The sequence below is a fragment of the Acomys minous genome (genome assembly GCF_964271855.1).
Source record: "Acomys minous genome assembly, chromosome: 8".
Taxonomy (NCBI): Eukaryota; Metazoa; Chordata; class Mammalia; order Rodentia; family Muridae; genus Acomys; species Acomys minous.
This window is the reverse complement of record NC_140489.1, coordinates 44577623-44595534: the sequence shown is the minus strand read 5'-3', so window position 1 is coordinate 44595534 and position 17912 is coordinate 44577623. Positions and strand designations below refer to the sequence as shown.

General features: G+C 40.6%; 1 protein-coding gene across 10 annotated transcripts in view; it reads left to right on the top strand.

Annotated features, from left to right (window-relative positions):
• LRRC9 (leucine rich repeat containing 9) overlaps window positions 1-14406 on the top strand; it is an 88181-nt gene extending 73775 nt beyond the window's left edge. For 2 of the 10 annotated variants that reach the window (XM_084793365.1, XM_084793359.1), the window contains exons 31-33: window positions 3125-3265; window positions 6033-6104; window positions 7562-12195. In XM_084793365.1, the coding sequence (XP_084649491.1) occupies window positions 3125-3265; window positions 6033-6104; window positions 7562-7771 (423 nt within the window). In that variant the 3' untranslated portion in view covers window positions 7772-12195. Of the gene's footprint in view, window positions 1-3124; window positions 3270-6032; window positions 6129-7561; window positions 12196-13125; window positions 13950-14170 lie in introns of those variants that run through there. The other 8 variants (XM_084793367.1, XM_084793363.1, XM_084793366.1 and 5 more) reach the window with 8 other exon arrangements.
• The last annotated feature ends 3506 nt before the right edge of the window (window positions 14407-17912 follow it).

Here is a 17912-nt window from a genome sequence, read left to right as displayed (position 1 = left end):
TCATGCTTTCTCTCCCGTGGTGGAGACACAGAGCACATTCTTCATTTACCCACAGAAATGGCATTTCTTAGGTGTTGTTTTTATTCAAGGGAGGGTAAATGTCTTTTCTCAGATATTGAGGAGTGAGATGTGAGCTGTACCAAGCTTTATGAATACACAGCTTGGGTTGAACCCAGAGCATTTCTATCTCTGTTCTAGCTATCCCTAGGCCTGGAAGCTTCTAGTCGCCATACAATCTAATATTCTGCAAGTCCAGACATTGAAGGCTTCAGCTTCCAGCCCCCACCTGCTGACCTAGGCCTAGAATATATTCAGTCTCCAAGACTTCCTCCTGAATAAGCTCACCCTTTCTAGTTATTTCTGAACTCTGGCTGGTTGGTTCAACTCAGCTGGCTTGAAACTCCTCCCCAAGTTGACTGACTCAAACAGGCTTTTCTTGGCTTCTCACTGAATTACTCTTTTCGGGAAAACTGCCTCTGAACTCCATGAACTAAACTGCATTGACTGCATGAACTAAATGGAACTGAATGGAACTGCACGAACTCAACTGAACTTAACTGCATTAACTGAACTGCACCAAGCCAAACTGTGCTCCACAACTCTACTATACCATCTCTACGAACTCCCCTCTACTCTCTCTGAACTGCTCTTAACTTCTTTTTCCTGTCCTTTCCCATTAGAGTTGGGTGTACCCCCCCCCCTTTACTCTCTCTGAACTGCTTTTAAGTAACATCTCTTTCCTGTCTCTTCTTATAAGTTGGGTATACCCCCCCCCTTTACTCTCTCTGAACTGCTCTTAAGTAACTTCTCTTTCCTGTCTGTTGGATGAATCCTATCTCTGACTCATTCTGTTGAATCTTTCTCTGACCTTGTCAGTCCCTCAATATACGTCATTGTTTAGCATTAAAGATGTGCAATAAGTCCCAGCTATAGGATTTAAGGGTGTGTACTCCAGCCAGAGGATTAAAGGTGTGCACTGAGGTTATGTCTTCTTACAGCTGAATCACACAGACCTAGGTCTTTTAATGTGATCCCTTGCCAGAGCAGCCATGTTGCTGGATTAAAATTCCTCTACAAGGGAGCCCTTTAGAGGCTTAGCATTCAAAAATTGGAAGTTGATTACATAGCCACCTTTTCCCAAACAATAATTTAAATTCCAAATTCCAGGTGGAAAAGAGGTTGATTATAAATCCTCCTTTATTTTTAGTAACCACCAAGATGTAGTCAACTACCTTTATCAACTAAGGAATGATAAGTGCATTCCCAAGTCCAAGTACCAAACATCAGGGAAGTGCCATCCTTGCAAGCAGGATCTTTTAAAAGTCAACACCCTTGGGCCACTCTATCTAAGTCTTTCTACCTACCTTTTTATGCACATATGCCAAATATTTTTAGAGCGGATTAACACTATGGGTCATACAGACCAGACAATATTGAAATAAATGAAACGGAAACTCTCACATGAACTAATTACACATAAATGAACTTTCGTATCATTCTGCCCATGGGTTGAGATTTTTCCCTAGCTAGTGGCCAATGCTCTAGGGCACAACCGATGATCCCATCACTGAAGAGGCTGAGGCAAGAGGAGTATTTGTTCAAACCAGACTGGGATACAGGGAGATGGGGAAAGACAAAGGGGGGGGTAAGGATAAGAGAAGGGGGGTAGGGATAAGAGAAGGGGGGAGGGATGAGAGAAGGGGGGAGGGATGGGAGAAGGGGGGAGGGATGGGAGAAGGGGGGAGGGATGAGAGAAGGGGGGAGGGATGAGAGAAGGGGGGAGGGATGAGAGAAGGGGGGAGGGATGAGAGAAGGGGGGAGGGATGGGAGAAGGGGGGAGGGATGGGAGAAGGGGGGAGGGATGAGAGAAGGGGGGAGGGATGAGAGAAGGGGGGAGGGATGAGAGAAGGGGGGAGGGATGAGAGAAGGGGGGAGGGATGAGAGAAGGGGGGAGGGATGAGAGAAGGGGGGAGGGATGAGAGAAGGGGGGAGGGATGAGAGAAGGGGGGAGGGATGGGAGAAGGGGGGTAGGGATGAGAGAAGGGGGGAGGGATGAGAGAAGGGGGGAGGGATGAGAGAAGGGGGGAGGGATGGGAGAAGGGGGGAGGGATGAGAGAAGGGGGGAGGGATGGGAGAAGGGGGGTAGGGATGAGAGAAGGGGGGAGGGATGAGAGAAGGGGGGAGGGATGGGAGAAGGGGGGTAGGGATGAGAGAAGGGGGGAGGGATGGGAGAAGGGGGTAGGGATGAGAGAAGGGGGGAGGGATGGGAGAAGGGGGGAGGGATGGGAGAAGGGGGGTAGGGATGGGAGAAGGGGGGTAGGGATGAGAGAAGGGGGGAGGGATGAGAGAAGGGGGGAGGGATGAGAGAAGGGGGGAGGGATGAGAGAAGGGGGGAGGGATGGGAGAAGGGGGGTAGGGATGAGAGAAGGGGGGAGGGATGGGAGAAGGGGGGAGGGATGAGAGAAGGGGGGAGGGATGGGAGAAGGGGGGAGGGATGGGAGAAGGGGGTAGGGATGAGAGAAGGGGGTAGGGATGGGAGAAGGGGGGTAGGGATGAGAGAAGGGGGGAGGGATGGGAGAAGGGGGTAGGGATGAGAGAAGGGGGGAGGGATGGGAGAAGGGGGTAGGGATGAGAGAAGGGGGGAGGGATGAGAGAAGGGGGGGAGGGATGGGAGAAGGGGGTAGGGATGAGAGAAGGGGGGAGGGATGAGAGAAGGGGGGAGGGATGAGAGAAGGGGGGAGGGATGAGAGAAGGGGGGAGGGATGGGAGAAGGGGGGAGGGATGGGAGAAGGGGGGAGGGATGAGAGAAGGGGGGAGGGATGAGAGAAGGGGGGAGGGATGGGAGAAGGGGGAAGAAAAGGAAAAGGATAGAAAAGGCAGAGGATAAAGACTAAGCCTGCGAGTGGTAGCCTTAGTTTAAGAACACTTTCTATTTGTATTTGGCATTACAGAAGATTGAGAAACCTTCCAAGAAAAAGGTCCTGCCTGTAGCCGCCAGTATTGTAAAGTAGCTGCTCTGCATCATCTTTGTGCCCTTTCCACCACTGCCTTCTTTTAAAGGTTTTTCTTTTTTTTTTAATTAAAGTTATTTAGGAAATAAACTATTATTTTTACTTTTCTTTAGATTTGTAGAAAAGTGATGCATCGCCATGTGCTCATATTCCGCCTGCCTAATTTACAGATGTTGGATGGAATTCCTATAAATGCTGATGATAAGGCAAAGGCTGAGTTTCATTTCTCTGAACTACAAGCAAAAAAAAATTCAGTAAGTACGTTGCTTACACTTTTCTTTTTACCGTAGACCATTGTAAAAGAGCATCAGATCATGTACATTTCGACTTAAATGTTTAGGAACATGTGGTTTTGTAAATTGTAGTATTTACTTGGTGACTACTATCAAAGGAAGCTCTTTTTCCTAATAATACATTGATATAAGGCAAATTATTTAATACGTGCTTGTTCAGTACTTCAGATAATGCTAGAAGGTAAGGAACTTAGAAACTGACCATAAAATGGCTCCGTTTTGGGCAGAGAGGAAGGCAGGGAGTTTTCATCTCAACTTTCTGGTCAGCATCGTCTACCTCGCAGAGATGTGTGCGGCTGTTCTCACGGTTGTGTGGGATCACTGGCTTCTTCACCCGTGAGGCCTAAAACAGACCTGACCATGATACAAACAAAATTATAGAGCGAAGAAACAACTGAAACAGACTTCTAGGATTTTTATCATTAACCGCTTTTGTTTGTTCATGACCATCCTCTAAAAGACTAAATTGAACACAGAAATACAATGGTTTTAACAGAAATGTAGAGGTGAGCCTTTGCAAAGTTTGAAGAGGTAGAGAGGGAAGCCAAGAGGTAGTCCAAGAAATACAAAGACCTGGATCAGGTGAGGAGCCTTTAACAAAACTAGAAGCAAAAATCCAAGGACATTAGAGTCAAGGATCCAAGGTTACATAAGAACAGGATCTTGGGAGGCAGAGAGAGGCAGATATCTGAGTTTGAGACCAGCCTGGTGTACAGAGCAAGTTCCAGAACAGCATTGGCCACACAGGGAAACTCTGTCTTAAAATAACAAAACAAAACAAACAAAAAACAGGATCTTGAAGGAGAAACAGATGAAGTTCTCCAGACATGCCTTCCTACTCAGCCTTCACTCAGCTCCTGGATCAATATGTGCTGACTGGCAGGTTCTCCTCAGGCCCTTCATAAAACAAATGGTGCTTCTGATCCTAGTGCATTCTTCTTGCTTTACTTCTCCCTTCAGCAACAGAGTCACAACACTCACACAAAGATGGCTTCATTTCTCAAAAACCTGCCATGTGGTTTTTATAGTAAGTCAACAGATGAAACAAGTTTAAAATTTAAATTACGATTTCTATGTTAACATGAAAAAACAAACTAAATACTTTAGAGAGTCTGGGGAAAGAGTGATCACATGCACACACAATGTCAAACTGGATGTGGGATTAAAAAAAAAAAACAAAACGATAAAACACAGGAAAAACGATACAAACTTATAGAAACTATGTTAGAAAACTAATTTTCAAATCTAGACAACTTATTGTCTCTAAATTTTCTTCATATCTTTGAATGAATGCTGTTTTAAAGATACCAGCAGAAGAAATTATAGGTAAAATCTTAAAGGACAGTCAGATAAAATATCAGTTTTAGAAAATGGCCTTCAGCAGGCATGGTGGTGTGCGCAGCACTCAGAGAGCAGGAAGATCAGAAGCTCAGCGTCATCCTTGGCAGAGGGTATCTGACCTCTTGCCCCAGAAAAGGTGTGGGGAGGGTCCTTCTTTACCAAATGCATACAATTTGAAATTTTGTTAAAAGATAAATATGTCTTATATATTTTTTTCTTCTTTGTAATGTTGAGGGGCAAACACAGGTCACACTAGGCAAGTGTCCTACCACTCAGAATCAATTTCCTCTCTACTTACTATTTAGTTAGGTAGGTAGGTAATTTACATTCCCACCACAGTTTCCCCTCCCTTCTCTCCTCCCCGTACCCCACCACCACCACCACCTCCAACAACAACAACAACAACAACAACAACAACAACAACAACAACTCCTCTGTTTCTCTTCAGGAAAGGCCAGGCCAGCCCTGGCATATCTAGTTGCAGTTAAACTAGGCACATCCTCCCCTGTTAAGGCAACCCAGTAGGAGGAAAGAGTCCCAAAGGCAGGTAGCAGAGTCCGAGACAACCCCTGCTCCCACTGTCAGGAGTCTCACATGAAGACAAAGCTGCACGACCGTTGCTGAGGGCCTCACTCAGTCCCACGCATGCTCTCGGGTCGGCAGTTCAGTCTCTGTGTGAGCTCCTATGGGCCCAGGTTAGTTGATTCTGTGGGTTTGTCTTCCTCCTTACACATTTTAATGATTTCTTGACTTTTTAACTAACTCCAATTTTTAAGAATTAATCTTAACATGTTTGTACAAAGGTACCTCTAGAATAAGTTAGAGTGTCTATAGAGACCTTGATGTTCATAGTTGTTCAATGTTGATTAAAAAAAAATAGTTTAAACAAACCAGATTGATCTATAGGTTTAAAAAAATTAAATTCTAGCTTTGGGTTCTAAGCACTCATGTAGAGTACTGATACCCTGTACTCAAATTCTTGTCATGGGCTTCACTCTTCCAAAAGAGAACAAGTCAGATGAAGTGTAGTTCTGTGATTAAGCCTTCTTTCCCTTTCTTGATCTTCAAGCCGTTTCTTGGACGATCGTATGCCCCATGAAGTAGTTTTTCTGTTGCTCTTGCACCAAATTATCCCACATTTACTGACCTAACAGAGCACACGTTGAGTGGCTTATGGCTCTGGAAGTCAGGAGTCTGAAATGCGTCTTAGCTGGAAGCATGGCTAAGCTGCATTCCTTCTGGGAGCTGGAAAGAAACACAGTCTGCGTGTTCCTTGGTCCGTTCCTTGGCTCCTGGCCCTCAGCCAGCGGTGCCATCACCCCAAGCTCTGATTCCTTCACCATAGCTCCTGCTCCCCATGCTGACCCTTCTGTTTCCCTCTTTTTAGACTGTCCAGAGCAACATCCCCACTTCCAAGTCGTTGTCTCAGCCCCACCTGCAAGCTCCTTTGCCGTGTAAGGTAAGGCCTTCAATAGAGTTTCAGGTGAGGCTACTCCGCATCCTTGGGGGAAGATGCGCCTACCCACCTGCATGTGTGGGGTTCCATAGAGGCATTTCAAAGAACCTTTGCTTAATGAAAATGTGTAAGTTCTATTTTAAAGTAATATTGCTAGATTTTAAAGCAAATAATCACTTTCAATAACTTTAAAACACTATTTTTCATATATAACTTTTAAATTGGTTGATTTATCAAATATACATGCAGACTCGACCTTCAGACTTACATTTCTGTAGTGTTTGCTTGTGTATCTTTTCTCATGAATTGCTCTTTTTCCATTACCATAACAATATAATGATTTCTTCAACTTAACTATAATACTTGCCCTTTGACTAGTGCTATATAAAAGAATTTAACTATCTACTGTTGTTACATAAGCAAAGATGCTTAAAATTATTTTGATCCATCTCTACACAGTAAAATAAATTATGTATTTGAAATGTTTGTCTTATTTTAAAAAGTGTATTTTAAGGTTCAATAATAACTCTTTCATGGTTAGAACAAAACTGAGCCATTACTTCTTTTAGCTACTCAGAAGAAACAAGAATAGAAACAATTTCAAGTTTCTCATTTTGGATTTCTTTATTTTGGTTGTTGCTGTTGTTTCTTTTAACAGCAGAAAGGCAGAGTGAACTCCTGACACTTACACCCAAACGTGTTATGGGTTTGGCTTTAAGAGGAAAAGGTGACAGTGAGCCATATTAATAACAGAAAGAAACTTCCCCAAAATGAACTGTTGGGCAACTTGGGACTACACAGCATTAGTTACAGAACTCAGTGCCCACTAAAGCCTGCGTTCTTGGTAACACTCGCTAAAGTCAAGTCGGTTAGTTTACACAAATACCAAAGGCCTGAGCCTAGAAGTAAGTGGAACTATATGTTCAGAATTCCTATCTGTAACAAGCTCACAGTCTTGATGAATGTGGGGCAGGCATACATTTCTGCAGAAAGCAATTCTGTTTCCAGCACACATGTGGTGGCCTACACGCCTGTAATTCCAAAGGGTCCAACACTCCCTTGACCTCTGCTGGCACACGCTATGCAAGTGGTACACATACATTCATGGAGATAGGCAAGACACTCATGCATACAAAGTGAAAATAAATATTTAAAGAAAGAAAAAGAGTCATTACAAAGGAAACATCTTCCCTACCACGAGCTTTTGGAAGAAGGACAAGACACCACGCTCTAGCTTCTAACAGTGCAGTGTAGTGTAAAGAAAGCCAGACCCTAAGACTGAGGGACAGCCACCCCGTGCCTGCAGGGCTCGGTCTGTCTGCCACCAATCCCGAGCTTAAGTGAGCATGTGAAAGTGCCTTTTAAAGTTTATTGTGCCTTGGGGCTTATGGTAAGTATTAAACCTATCTGTCCCGATTTCAGAGGTAAGATGTTCTTACTTGTTTTATTTTATTGTGTAGTTCGTTCCTGTTACCAACTCTCCTCCGGATGGTGGGTCATTGTGCCACGTTAAAGCCTCTCCCATTAAAATAACAAATGTTATTCTGCCTGCTGGATTTAGCCATTTCTTGGGACCTGACTTCACCTTAACTCCTGAAGTTGAAGGTATTTTTACAAAGAGTTTCAGAGAAAATGTAAAAACAGACGAAGAACAGCAGCAGCAACAATAAAAACAACAACAACAACAAAAACCCTCATTTGAAACAGCCATCTCATTTCACTTCTAACGTGACTTAAAAGTGCATGGTTTAATTTGTCTTCTTAGTATTATATGTTTTGTCAGGTTATCTGTGCCAGTTTCAAAAACTAGTATAGTTTGTATTCTACTTAACTGCTCATGGGTTGTGACTGGTCCACTCTCAGTGAGGACAAGAATTTCCTGACTTCTTTCAAAATTTTACATTTTCTGCATGTCGTAGTGAAAACCACCAAAACCAGTTCAGTGATGAATTCTGCTAAAAGTGAAAATCAGACAATTTAAAACATACATCATGTTTTCCTTGGGATTATCAGTGAATTCATGAAGCATCTGATAGCCAGGGCTTTAGTGGATGGAGGACACTAAAAGAATAGGACGTGGATAATATTTCATTTAGTATATTCACCTTAATTAGCATTTAGAAGAAGCCTCCTCCCAAACTGCAGCTCCTCACTTGCTCTGTTTTGGAACAGCTGGAGATGGCGTTCTTGCTTGAGAAGGAATCTCTTCCATTCCTTTTACCTCTTCGTTTTGTTAAAAATCACCAAAATAATTATAAAAGTATCTGGAGCCTACTAAGAGTAGGCAATTACCATGCATGCCTGTAATATTTATAGGACAGCCTGTTAAAAGAAACCATGGCTGGTGAGATGGCTCAACAGGTAAAGGCACTTGCTGCCAAGCCTGAGGACCAGGGTCTGATCACTAGGACTCACAGGACGGAGGAGGAAAACCACGCCTTAGCATTGTCCTCTGAACACTACACACTCATTGTAGGATGCACCATCTACACCCTATCTCCACCTCAACACACACACACACACACACACACACACACCAGATGTATTAAATAAACTCAGCATAATTTATTGCTATTTGTCTTAGTTTTCATACTTCTACATCGTTATGACAGTAAGATTTTAATCATGAGTATTTTTTTTTCCCAAAAGATTCAACTGTACACACAATTGGACCTGTCAACTTGTTTTTAGTCTCTTTGAGAGTGAAATGTCTTTAGGGGTGCTTGTTTAGTCCTTCTTTTCCTCCGCCTCTCTGATTCTCAGGAAGCCCAGTCCTGGTTTCATCCTTGTAACTTTCTTTTCACATGTATCCTCCTTCAAGATTTGTCAGCATTTCTTTAGGATTCTCTGGAGAAAAAAATATCCTTACTCTGCTATTTTCTGATTATAACTGCTCAGATATTTAATTTGAAAAGTATGGTCACTTTCACACAGGTCTACCTTTTTTTTTTAACAGCTATAAAGAATCAATCTGATTAGTTTACAGAAATTTAAGTATTAGTAATATATGGCAATTTTGTAATCTTTTAATTTTCCTTTGGTGGGGATGTTTGAAGCAGTGTCTTGTTACATAGCCCTGGCTGTCCTGGAAATCACTCTGTAGACCAGGCTGGCCTCAAACTCACAGAGATCTGCCTGCTTCTGCCTCCCATGTGCTGTGATTGAAGACATGCGCCACCACGCCTAGTTTGTTTTTGAAGCAGGCTCTTACTATGTAGTCCTCACTGGCCCCCAACGTCTCCTCCTTGCAGCCTTGCTGTGTCTCCATTCCCAACCTAATTTTATATTTTATTTGAAATTTGGAATTCATATTGTAAAACCCATATAGCACGTATTGAGCTCCGGGGCAGCCTAACTTTACTCCTTATTATTTTATAATTTAAAACTATCTGAATTCCTAATTTGAGAAAAGACAAAGAATCCCAAGAATTAGAGGCATTCTGAAAAATAACCCTGGAGCATCTGTACAGAACTAGCTTTTGGCAGCTGGCGGGGAGGGGTGGGGGAATGCCTCGCCTCCTCTTTTATCACAATGGAACATGGCCACCCAACAGCATAAGTGAACAGCTCCCTCACCATGAAGGAAAATACAGCTATCTGCGTACTGTTAGCACTCCTCTCTATTTAAAAACCCTCCCAATTTGCTAACCGTGTTTAAAAATAGTGACTTTAGCCCTACACTGTTAAAGCGTTCTTTGCTCACTGGAAAAAGCTCTTACCATAGAGCTTTCTTTCCCACATATATGAAACTTTTGCCAAGTCTCATAGATTTGTATAATAAATCAAGAGGTTTAATAAGACAATGAAAGTTGAACAGTGTTCCAAAAATCAGAAGCACTCCCTAGTGAGAAAACGTCGAAATAACTACAGAGCAACCAGTTCTGTGTTTCCCCCGACTCGCTGCGCTCATGGAGGGCGTAGTGCAGTTCGCTTGTGTTTTGAACACCAAATAAGTTCCGCATCCTGACGTTGTAAAGGCAGAGAATTTTGCAAATAATCCGAGCTTTCTTTGACAAACCCTGTTAGCTTGCCTCGGTCCAATGTTGGCCCACCCCCAAACCCAGCTCAGTCGGAAGACACTCCCCCTTAGAGCTCCGCTGGAGTCTACTCCACCGGTGAAAACCTCCCTGCCCGCCCTCCAGCTTCTTTGTAGCTGCAGCTCCAGCTTGCCGCGCCGACTCCCTCACTGTAGTCAGTTGTTTTAGTGAGTCTTCAAGCTGCCATGATGTCTAACTAGTCATGAGCCTAGTTGTCTTTTGGGAAGTGAATGCAGAACCCATGCATTGCACCGCAGCCTCCAGCCCTCCTCCGAGCCATTCTGTTAAGTGGCCGTTCTGTGATTCACACCTACCTTGTTTCTTACAGAATGCCTGAGAGTAACTTTCTCAGATGTAACTACCTAAAAATAAATGAGCAGGAACCAGCAAACATTTGTTTGAACCGTCACGCAGAGGCCAGCCAACAGCAGTCAGGGAGAAAAGCTCACATTACTGATGTGGCGCAGGCACTGGTTAAATCTGACTTAATACCATTGCTCTTAAACTTTAGGGCTGTTTTAGTTGTTTGACCCAGTGTCTTTTACAGTCGTGGGCTGCTCATTATAGTGTACGAGAATCTGAGAAGATAAAAGTGATGGCATGAAACAAATGCTAGAAACCCAAATGTTTGCTCCTGGCACCAGAAGCAGTAAGAGATCTCACCGCGGCCTGACTGTGGAGACTTTTGGCTTGTTGAATAACTAGTTCTTTAGAATTACATGAAACTCCATTTCATCAGCGTTTCAATTCATGATGCTCAGTTTGAGCATGTGTTCTTCAGCCTGAGACTGCTTGTAAAATCATGACTACTGGGACAGGCACGGTTGCTTGTATAGGAAAGAAGACTCTTCTGTTGTTAGTACTGTTGTTGTTGTTGTTGTTGTTGTTGTTGTTGTAAGAATAGGAACCAGCAGGCCAAACACAACCATTGCCAAAACAAAGTGATTTTTGCTAGTTGAGTTTTGCCACTGGTTACTTTTTAGGGCTCTTCTTTGCAGTGGGAGAAAAGAAGCCCAGGTCAAACTTGCTTAGAGATCAATGCAAAAAGTGGAAATCCGTGCTTATTCCTATATATACCCAACTATGGACACTGCTCGTTCCTTTTTATTTTGTTTTGGTTTTTAATTTTTGGTTTTTCAAGGCAAGAATTTCTTTGTGTGATAGCCCGAGCTGTCCTGGACTTGCTTTGTAGACCAGGTTGGCCTTGAACTCACAGAGATCCACCTGCCTCTGCCTCCTGAGTGCTGGGATTAAAGGGGTGTACCACCATGCCCAGCTGCTTCCTAGTCTTTAAATTGATGACTAATGGACTGGGATGTGACTCATTTGGGAGAGTGCTTGCCTAGCCTAACATGCACAAAGCCCTGAGTTCAATAATTATCCCTGCATAAATCAGGCACAGTGGCACACAGCTGTCGGGGAGAGAGGCAGGACTAGTTTGATGCTCACCTGAACTACAAAGAGACCCTGTCTCAGAAAAAAAATGATCACTAAGTTGCCAGTTATATTTGATATAAATAGGCTACAAAATTCAGAAAGTACCTTATACTCAAATTTGTTCCACATTGAATATAATTTTCATACTATTATAATGTTCCTTGCATAAACATAAGGGGTTTTTAATCTGACTGTTCATACCTTATAATCTACCTGAAAATAGTTCTGGAGGTATTTTGGAAACTATCATTTCAATGTGCATGTAATAACTTTGTGCTTTTTAGTCTTTAAATGCTGGCTTTTGTAATTTAATCATGTAATATTTTAAATTTCAAACCTAATTACAGATTGATCTTGTATTTCTTAAAGTGTGGTTTTTCAATAGCTATTCCATTCAGGGGGCCTTTGTTCAGAGACCAACTGTGCAGTTCTTAAGCTGTCCAGAAGGTGTCTGGGTTGCACTGCGGTTCCGACACTGCTGTAGGGGCTGACAGTGTGTGCCTGGTATGAAACTAGGACTCTGTGCTTTTTGTTTTCTTTTATGATTTTAAAATGAATATCAAACTTTGATAATAAAGTATCTTCTTAAAATACTAGGATAAATAAGTGTGATATGTTTTTTTCTGGGGAAAAGTGTTCAAGAACAGAAAATAGAAAGCAGAAAAGAATAACTTAAATACCACACAAACTGAACATTATGGGATTTTTTTTCTCCTACACATTTTTCATAAATGTTATGTTTGATTTTATGTCATTTTCTAAAAGTTTGGGATATTTTATAAATATTTTAATTACCTTTGAATTTCTTCTTGAGCATAAAATAATTTGAATACATAATTTGATAGTGACACACAGGGTAATAATAAACATGAGCTTAGACACTGCCAGGTGCTATACAAGATGCAGTGAACACAGAGCTAGCCTTCAGTGGCTAGCTTCTCATATAAATCACAGAAATGCTTTTATATGAAAACAATAAGGAGCTGATTCTGAACACGATTTGGCACAACAGATTGTAATTTTATTTCTGCCATAACCGCAGATGTCACTGACGTGATGTACAAGGCCCCTGGGACTGTCAAGTAGGTCATAGTACTTTTGTCTCCATCCATTCCTATTTAACCAAACAAACAAAATATGACGCACTGCAAGTGGTGTTCTTGTAGGAGTGATGTTAGCTGCCCTTGGTTCCTGGCACACATGTACCAGGTAAGCATGCCATGCACCGTCTCACAGAAAGGGTGGCTTACTAAAAGGATGGCATACGACATATCTGACCGTAGACATTTTCCACTCAAATTCATGGCTTTTTCAAATACAGATGAATTAGCAATTAACAATCACGTGCTGTCTAGCCAGCAGTATGTGTTAGCTTACTATATAGCTAATCTACCTAAAACTATAAACGATTTCATTTTCTTCCAATATATTTAGTGTAGATTAAACATTATAATTTCTATAATGCAAAGAGTATTTCTTTGTTCTTGGTAGTAGACTTATTTTGCATGCGCTCAATCAAATGCATTATGACTTTATTTTCGATTCCACAGCAACCTGAATGTGAGAAATCAACACAGTTTAATTACAGATCAGGAGTCTCCTATGCCGAACTGAAAGTAGAGCTGGCAAGCCAATCCCCTGATATCTTCATGTGACAACTAACTGTAATTATAATCGCTCAGTAAGGATCTTATCACCTACTCCTATTTTTGCAGCCCTAAATTCTTCTGTTGAATTAACTGTGGTTGTGAATATTTGTCTAAAATGTACATGATGCCCTGTATGTACAGGTGTATGCACTACATGTATGTTTCCAGGCACTAATCATATGCAACATGCATGCTGTTACTTGCTCTTAAGCTATTATATATTATGAGAAGCATTCAAAAATTTAAAATATTAGATCTCATTTTAGCTTTCAATTAAATATTACTGATATAATAGGAAATAAATTATCCTTAGTTCTCTGAGGAGAGGCAGCACCTATGGTTGAATTCCTCTGGATATTAAGTGAATCTAATCAAGTCCCTTTGTTTATGGATTCAAAACTGATTTTTCATCAGAATAAGTTGTCTCTGCCCAAACCCTAGCAATTTCAGACCACCCACTTCACTGTCTTCCCATACTGTGCTTCATTAGTAGAATATTTCTAAAGAAAGTAATGCTAAACTGCTGTTTAAATTCTCAGCTGCTTCTTAGAGCCAGATTGGACAGGAACACATTGCTGTTTTACTAAAAAACAGTCTGCCGCTATTCATTTTTAATAAAAATATTACCTATAGCATTAATTTTTACATTTTAACATACTTTGTAAACAACTCAAAAGACACCTCTTAGATTCAACTTATGCACTTTATCTTAAATTTTTGCTTTTGTACTGATATTTGCTTATAAATAATTAGTGATTTAATAGAAAAAAAGCTGTAAGAATTTTTAATCTAATCAAAGAAAGGTAGAAATATCTTTGAAACTATTAATTACCTGAAATTAAATTAGTTACCTTTTATGCTTCCTTGGGCTTCACCTTAAGTATATGCTCTTTTGATCAACATAAACCCACTTAGTAACATTGTCCTTTTCCACATATGGCTCCAGTGATCACAGCCTGGCAACGTGGCGGAAACTACACAACAGAGGGAGATGCACATTAGAACACACGGTCTTTTCTGGTAAATCTCTAACCAGGACAGGATTTATTTCCATGTGTCCTGACTGCAAAGTGCACCAGGATAACACATTTCGGTACATTTTTAAATAAATTCTATTTTTACCAAACACAAGACCGCAAACAAGTGTGAGGCGTTTTTCACAAGTATTAAAATGTGTGGGTTTATAACTGTAAACCCATAATTCTCTATTTTCTTCTAATTTTTGGTTTTATGATTCTAATTAGTTTCCAATTGTGTAAAAGTACGCTACACTAGGAGTTGTTTCTAGAAAGAAAAAGCAGAAACCTTACTATTGTGTAAATCATCAATAACAACAGCTGTACTTCACTTTAAAAAATAATCAGGTTGGTTTCATTTCAACGCTGTAGCTAGTATGCCTTGGCCTGTGTGCTTCACGTCTTCCTTGCTGTAAAATGAGTTTGTCTTTTTCCAGAAATTCTCTGCTACTTTTATTGATTTGGCTTTGCTCTTTGCTCTGTCTTTCATTGTAACACAGTGCTTCCTCTCTCTTCCCTCCAACATGTTTCAGAACTGTCTCTATGAACAAGCAAAAAAGACTAATCTGTTAATATATATATATGTATAATTTTTAAGTTTCCAATTATTTCTCAATTCTTTCTCTCAGTTTGGCTGAGGCAGGTACCTGCAAACACTGTGGGCACAGTCTCTCACAGCCTTTCCTGATTTATGGGGGACTTTGCAAGGGCTTAATCAGCGTTAATGGTGCATCTTTATTTAAGGACACAGAATAGGGAGAAGTCAATTTGAGATCTCAGATGAGCAAGTGTCTTCAGAAAGAATGGGCACAAATGGGTTTAGAAAACAGAAAGCACAAGTGAAATGCCATGCGCAGAGCACTCAGGGAAGCCAGGCACAATGGGAGACTGGGGCACTGGGAAGCTTTTTAAGCTTCATACAATTGGAGCAATGGACTTGATCCAACCATCTATGTTAAACTGTTAAAAGCCAGGTGAAAAGCAGAACAAGCTGGGTTTCTATAGAGAGTGCCGAGGACCAGCAAACAGAGAGCTAAATCTAAAAAGGATAAAAGTGAACATTCAACAGTGAAGTCAAACCAGGTGCATTTCCTGGTTAATTTACCTTGGAAGGGCACTTTAGGTATTGAGCCATTATTAACAACAAAATAGTATTTAAACTGCCACCATTAGAATGTTGAAAGAACATAGTTTATACCTGGTATTTTATGAACATTCTCATGTGCATTTATTTGCATGTGTGAAAACATAATATAGCTCACATAGTCTAGTAAATTCTCACAACTTTATAATACTCATCATAATTATGCTAAACCTCTTCCACTTAAAAAGATGCTAATTTATATTAATAGCAAAGGTATAAATGTATAGTTTTACAGATCTGAAACAGAGAAGCAAACTAGATGTCACATATTACCTATGGAACATAGAAGTATTAATATTAAATGGCTTTAATTAGATGACGGAAGAGTTGTATATTTTTGAAAAATGTTTCTTAAATGTATTAATATGTTTGTGGTTTTAAAAAATTTAACATCATCATAAAGGGAGCAACAGAATAATAAATTCTAGAATTTGAAGCAGTTAAATACATGAAAAAGATGAATCATACCTTAATTTATCCATCACTAACCACTTGGAGACATTAATTATTCTTCAAAATGATTACTAAGAATTAGCCATATACCAATCAGTGGTTTGGGCTGAAAGAAAAGATTACTTTATATGTGTCATATTAGATAGCTGACTTAGCAGAAAGGCTGGGAAGCTGGCCTTTAGAATGAGACCTCAAGGAACTGAATGACAGGTTGCCAGTACCTTTCACACTGTCCCAGACACGGTTCACACTGCATGGGTGCTCCAGGCCCCAGCAGTACTAGCTGCCATCAGAACGACCTGGAGCTGTTTCTAGCTCCACGCTTCCTAGCCTGTCTACATGTGAAAGCCTCAGGAAGATGGGCAAACATAGGCCACCTACCAGAACCCTAACAGCACTTAAAGAAGAGCATTTGATGTTTTCAGCTTCCCTAACAGAGAATATGGTCTGCTTTCCCACTAACTTCTCCTGGCAAGTTCCATAAAAGAAGGAATTCACATGTTAGGAAAACAACTTGTGCCGTCCATTAAATGACACAAAATATTATGTTGGTTTGGATAGGAGCAGTAGTGACCTATTGATCTGACTAAGAAGCCATTTCATTTCATTATAAAGTAAGAAAACTCCAGTTCAGTGGACAGAGAAATATTTCTTTGGTTGTGCCTAATTTCTGAGCCTCTTCCTTCAGATTTTTTTTTTGTTTTGTTTTTGGGTTTTGGGTTTTTTATTTCTTTGTTTTTTGTTTTGTTTTGTTTTGTTTTGTTTGAATGTCTACCTCTGTTCTATGAGTTAGCCTTGGGATTACTAGTCACAGGAGTGGGCACACACAGCCTGCCACTAAGATATAAACTTAGGCCATGACCTCTTCTGCTTATGTCCTTCTTGACAACTGGTACAAGTGTCTGGCAGTCAATTGCCTGCCATGAGGAGAACTTGTCTAAAGAATAAGGCAATGAAAACAAAGTGATATCATTAACAGTAATATCTGAGTCTCCAAATGATGTCTTAAGATGTGCCCCTTGACTCCCCAGTTAGGTAGCCAGGAAGCTCCTTTGGGGCAATAACATTGCTGTCATTTGCAACTAAAAATGTTCCTAGTGTGATCCATAATCTCAGTCTGGGGTGAGAAGGACAGTGCCACTTTTATCTTGAGTTTCACTTACAGTAATTTGGAGAATATTGTTTAAGATAAGCATGTGGCAGGAGAGATGTAAAACAAATTTATGAAACATATTATTCTTAAAAGTAAAGAAAATACAACCTCTCTTAGTATCAAAGGAATGAGAAAAAGAAACTCATGAAAATATAAAAATACCATCCCCCAAACAGAGCCTTAAATACAAGCAACTGTACAAAAACTTTATGTTTGATAAAATAATATCATGGTACGGAAGAAAGAACTGAATGTTTCATATGATTTTTAAGAGTGACATGGTATAGAGTCTAAATAACACTATAAATCAAGGGACTGATGTAGACAGGCCTATTATTGTGTAGTCAAATAACCTTTACTTCTCTGGACCCCCAGTTTCTTACTTTTCCTGCAAACATCTTTTACTTCTAAAGTCGTGACTGAATACTCACAGTCCATTTTAGTCTCACAATTACATCTTCTTCTGCTACTACCTAGGGACTAAGGAAAAGAAAGGTGCACACACACACACACACAAATACACAAGTAGTATAGATTTTTAAATCACAAATTTCAGTTTAATACGGGATATAATTTGATGACATTTAAGATTCTTTATCACGCTGCTCTATGAGTTCAATTTTTAATTGCACTGGACTCTTATTTTGTACACTAGACCCCCTTTTTATTTCTAACACAGGAGAGAAAAAGGCACCCTGCTTCCTGATCCTTTTCTAAACCATTGCAATGAAATACATAGAACAATTTTTGATACAGGTTATATATAATTTATATGGTGTGTGTGTGTGTGCGTGTGTGTGTGTGTGTGTGTGTATTTTGAGATAAGGTCTCAAATAGCCTAGGCTGACCTCTAACTCCTTAGGTAGACAATGACCTTGAGCTTCTGTTCCTGCCACCTGTCCCTTCCTGAGTGCTAGTATTA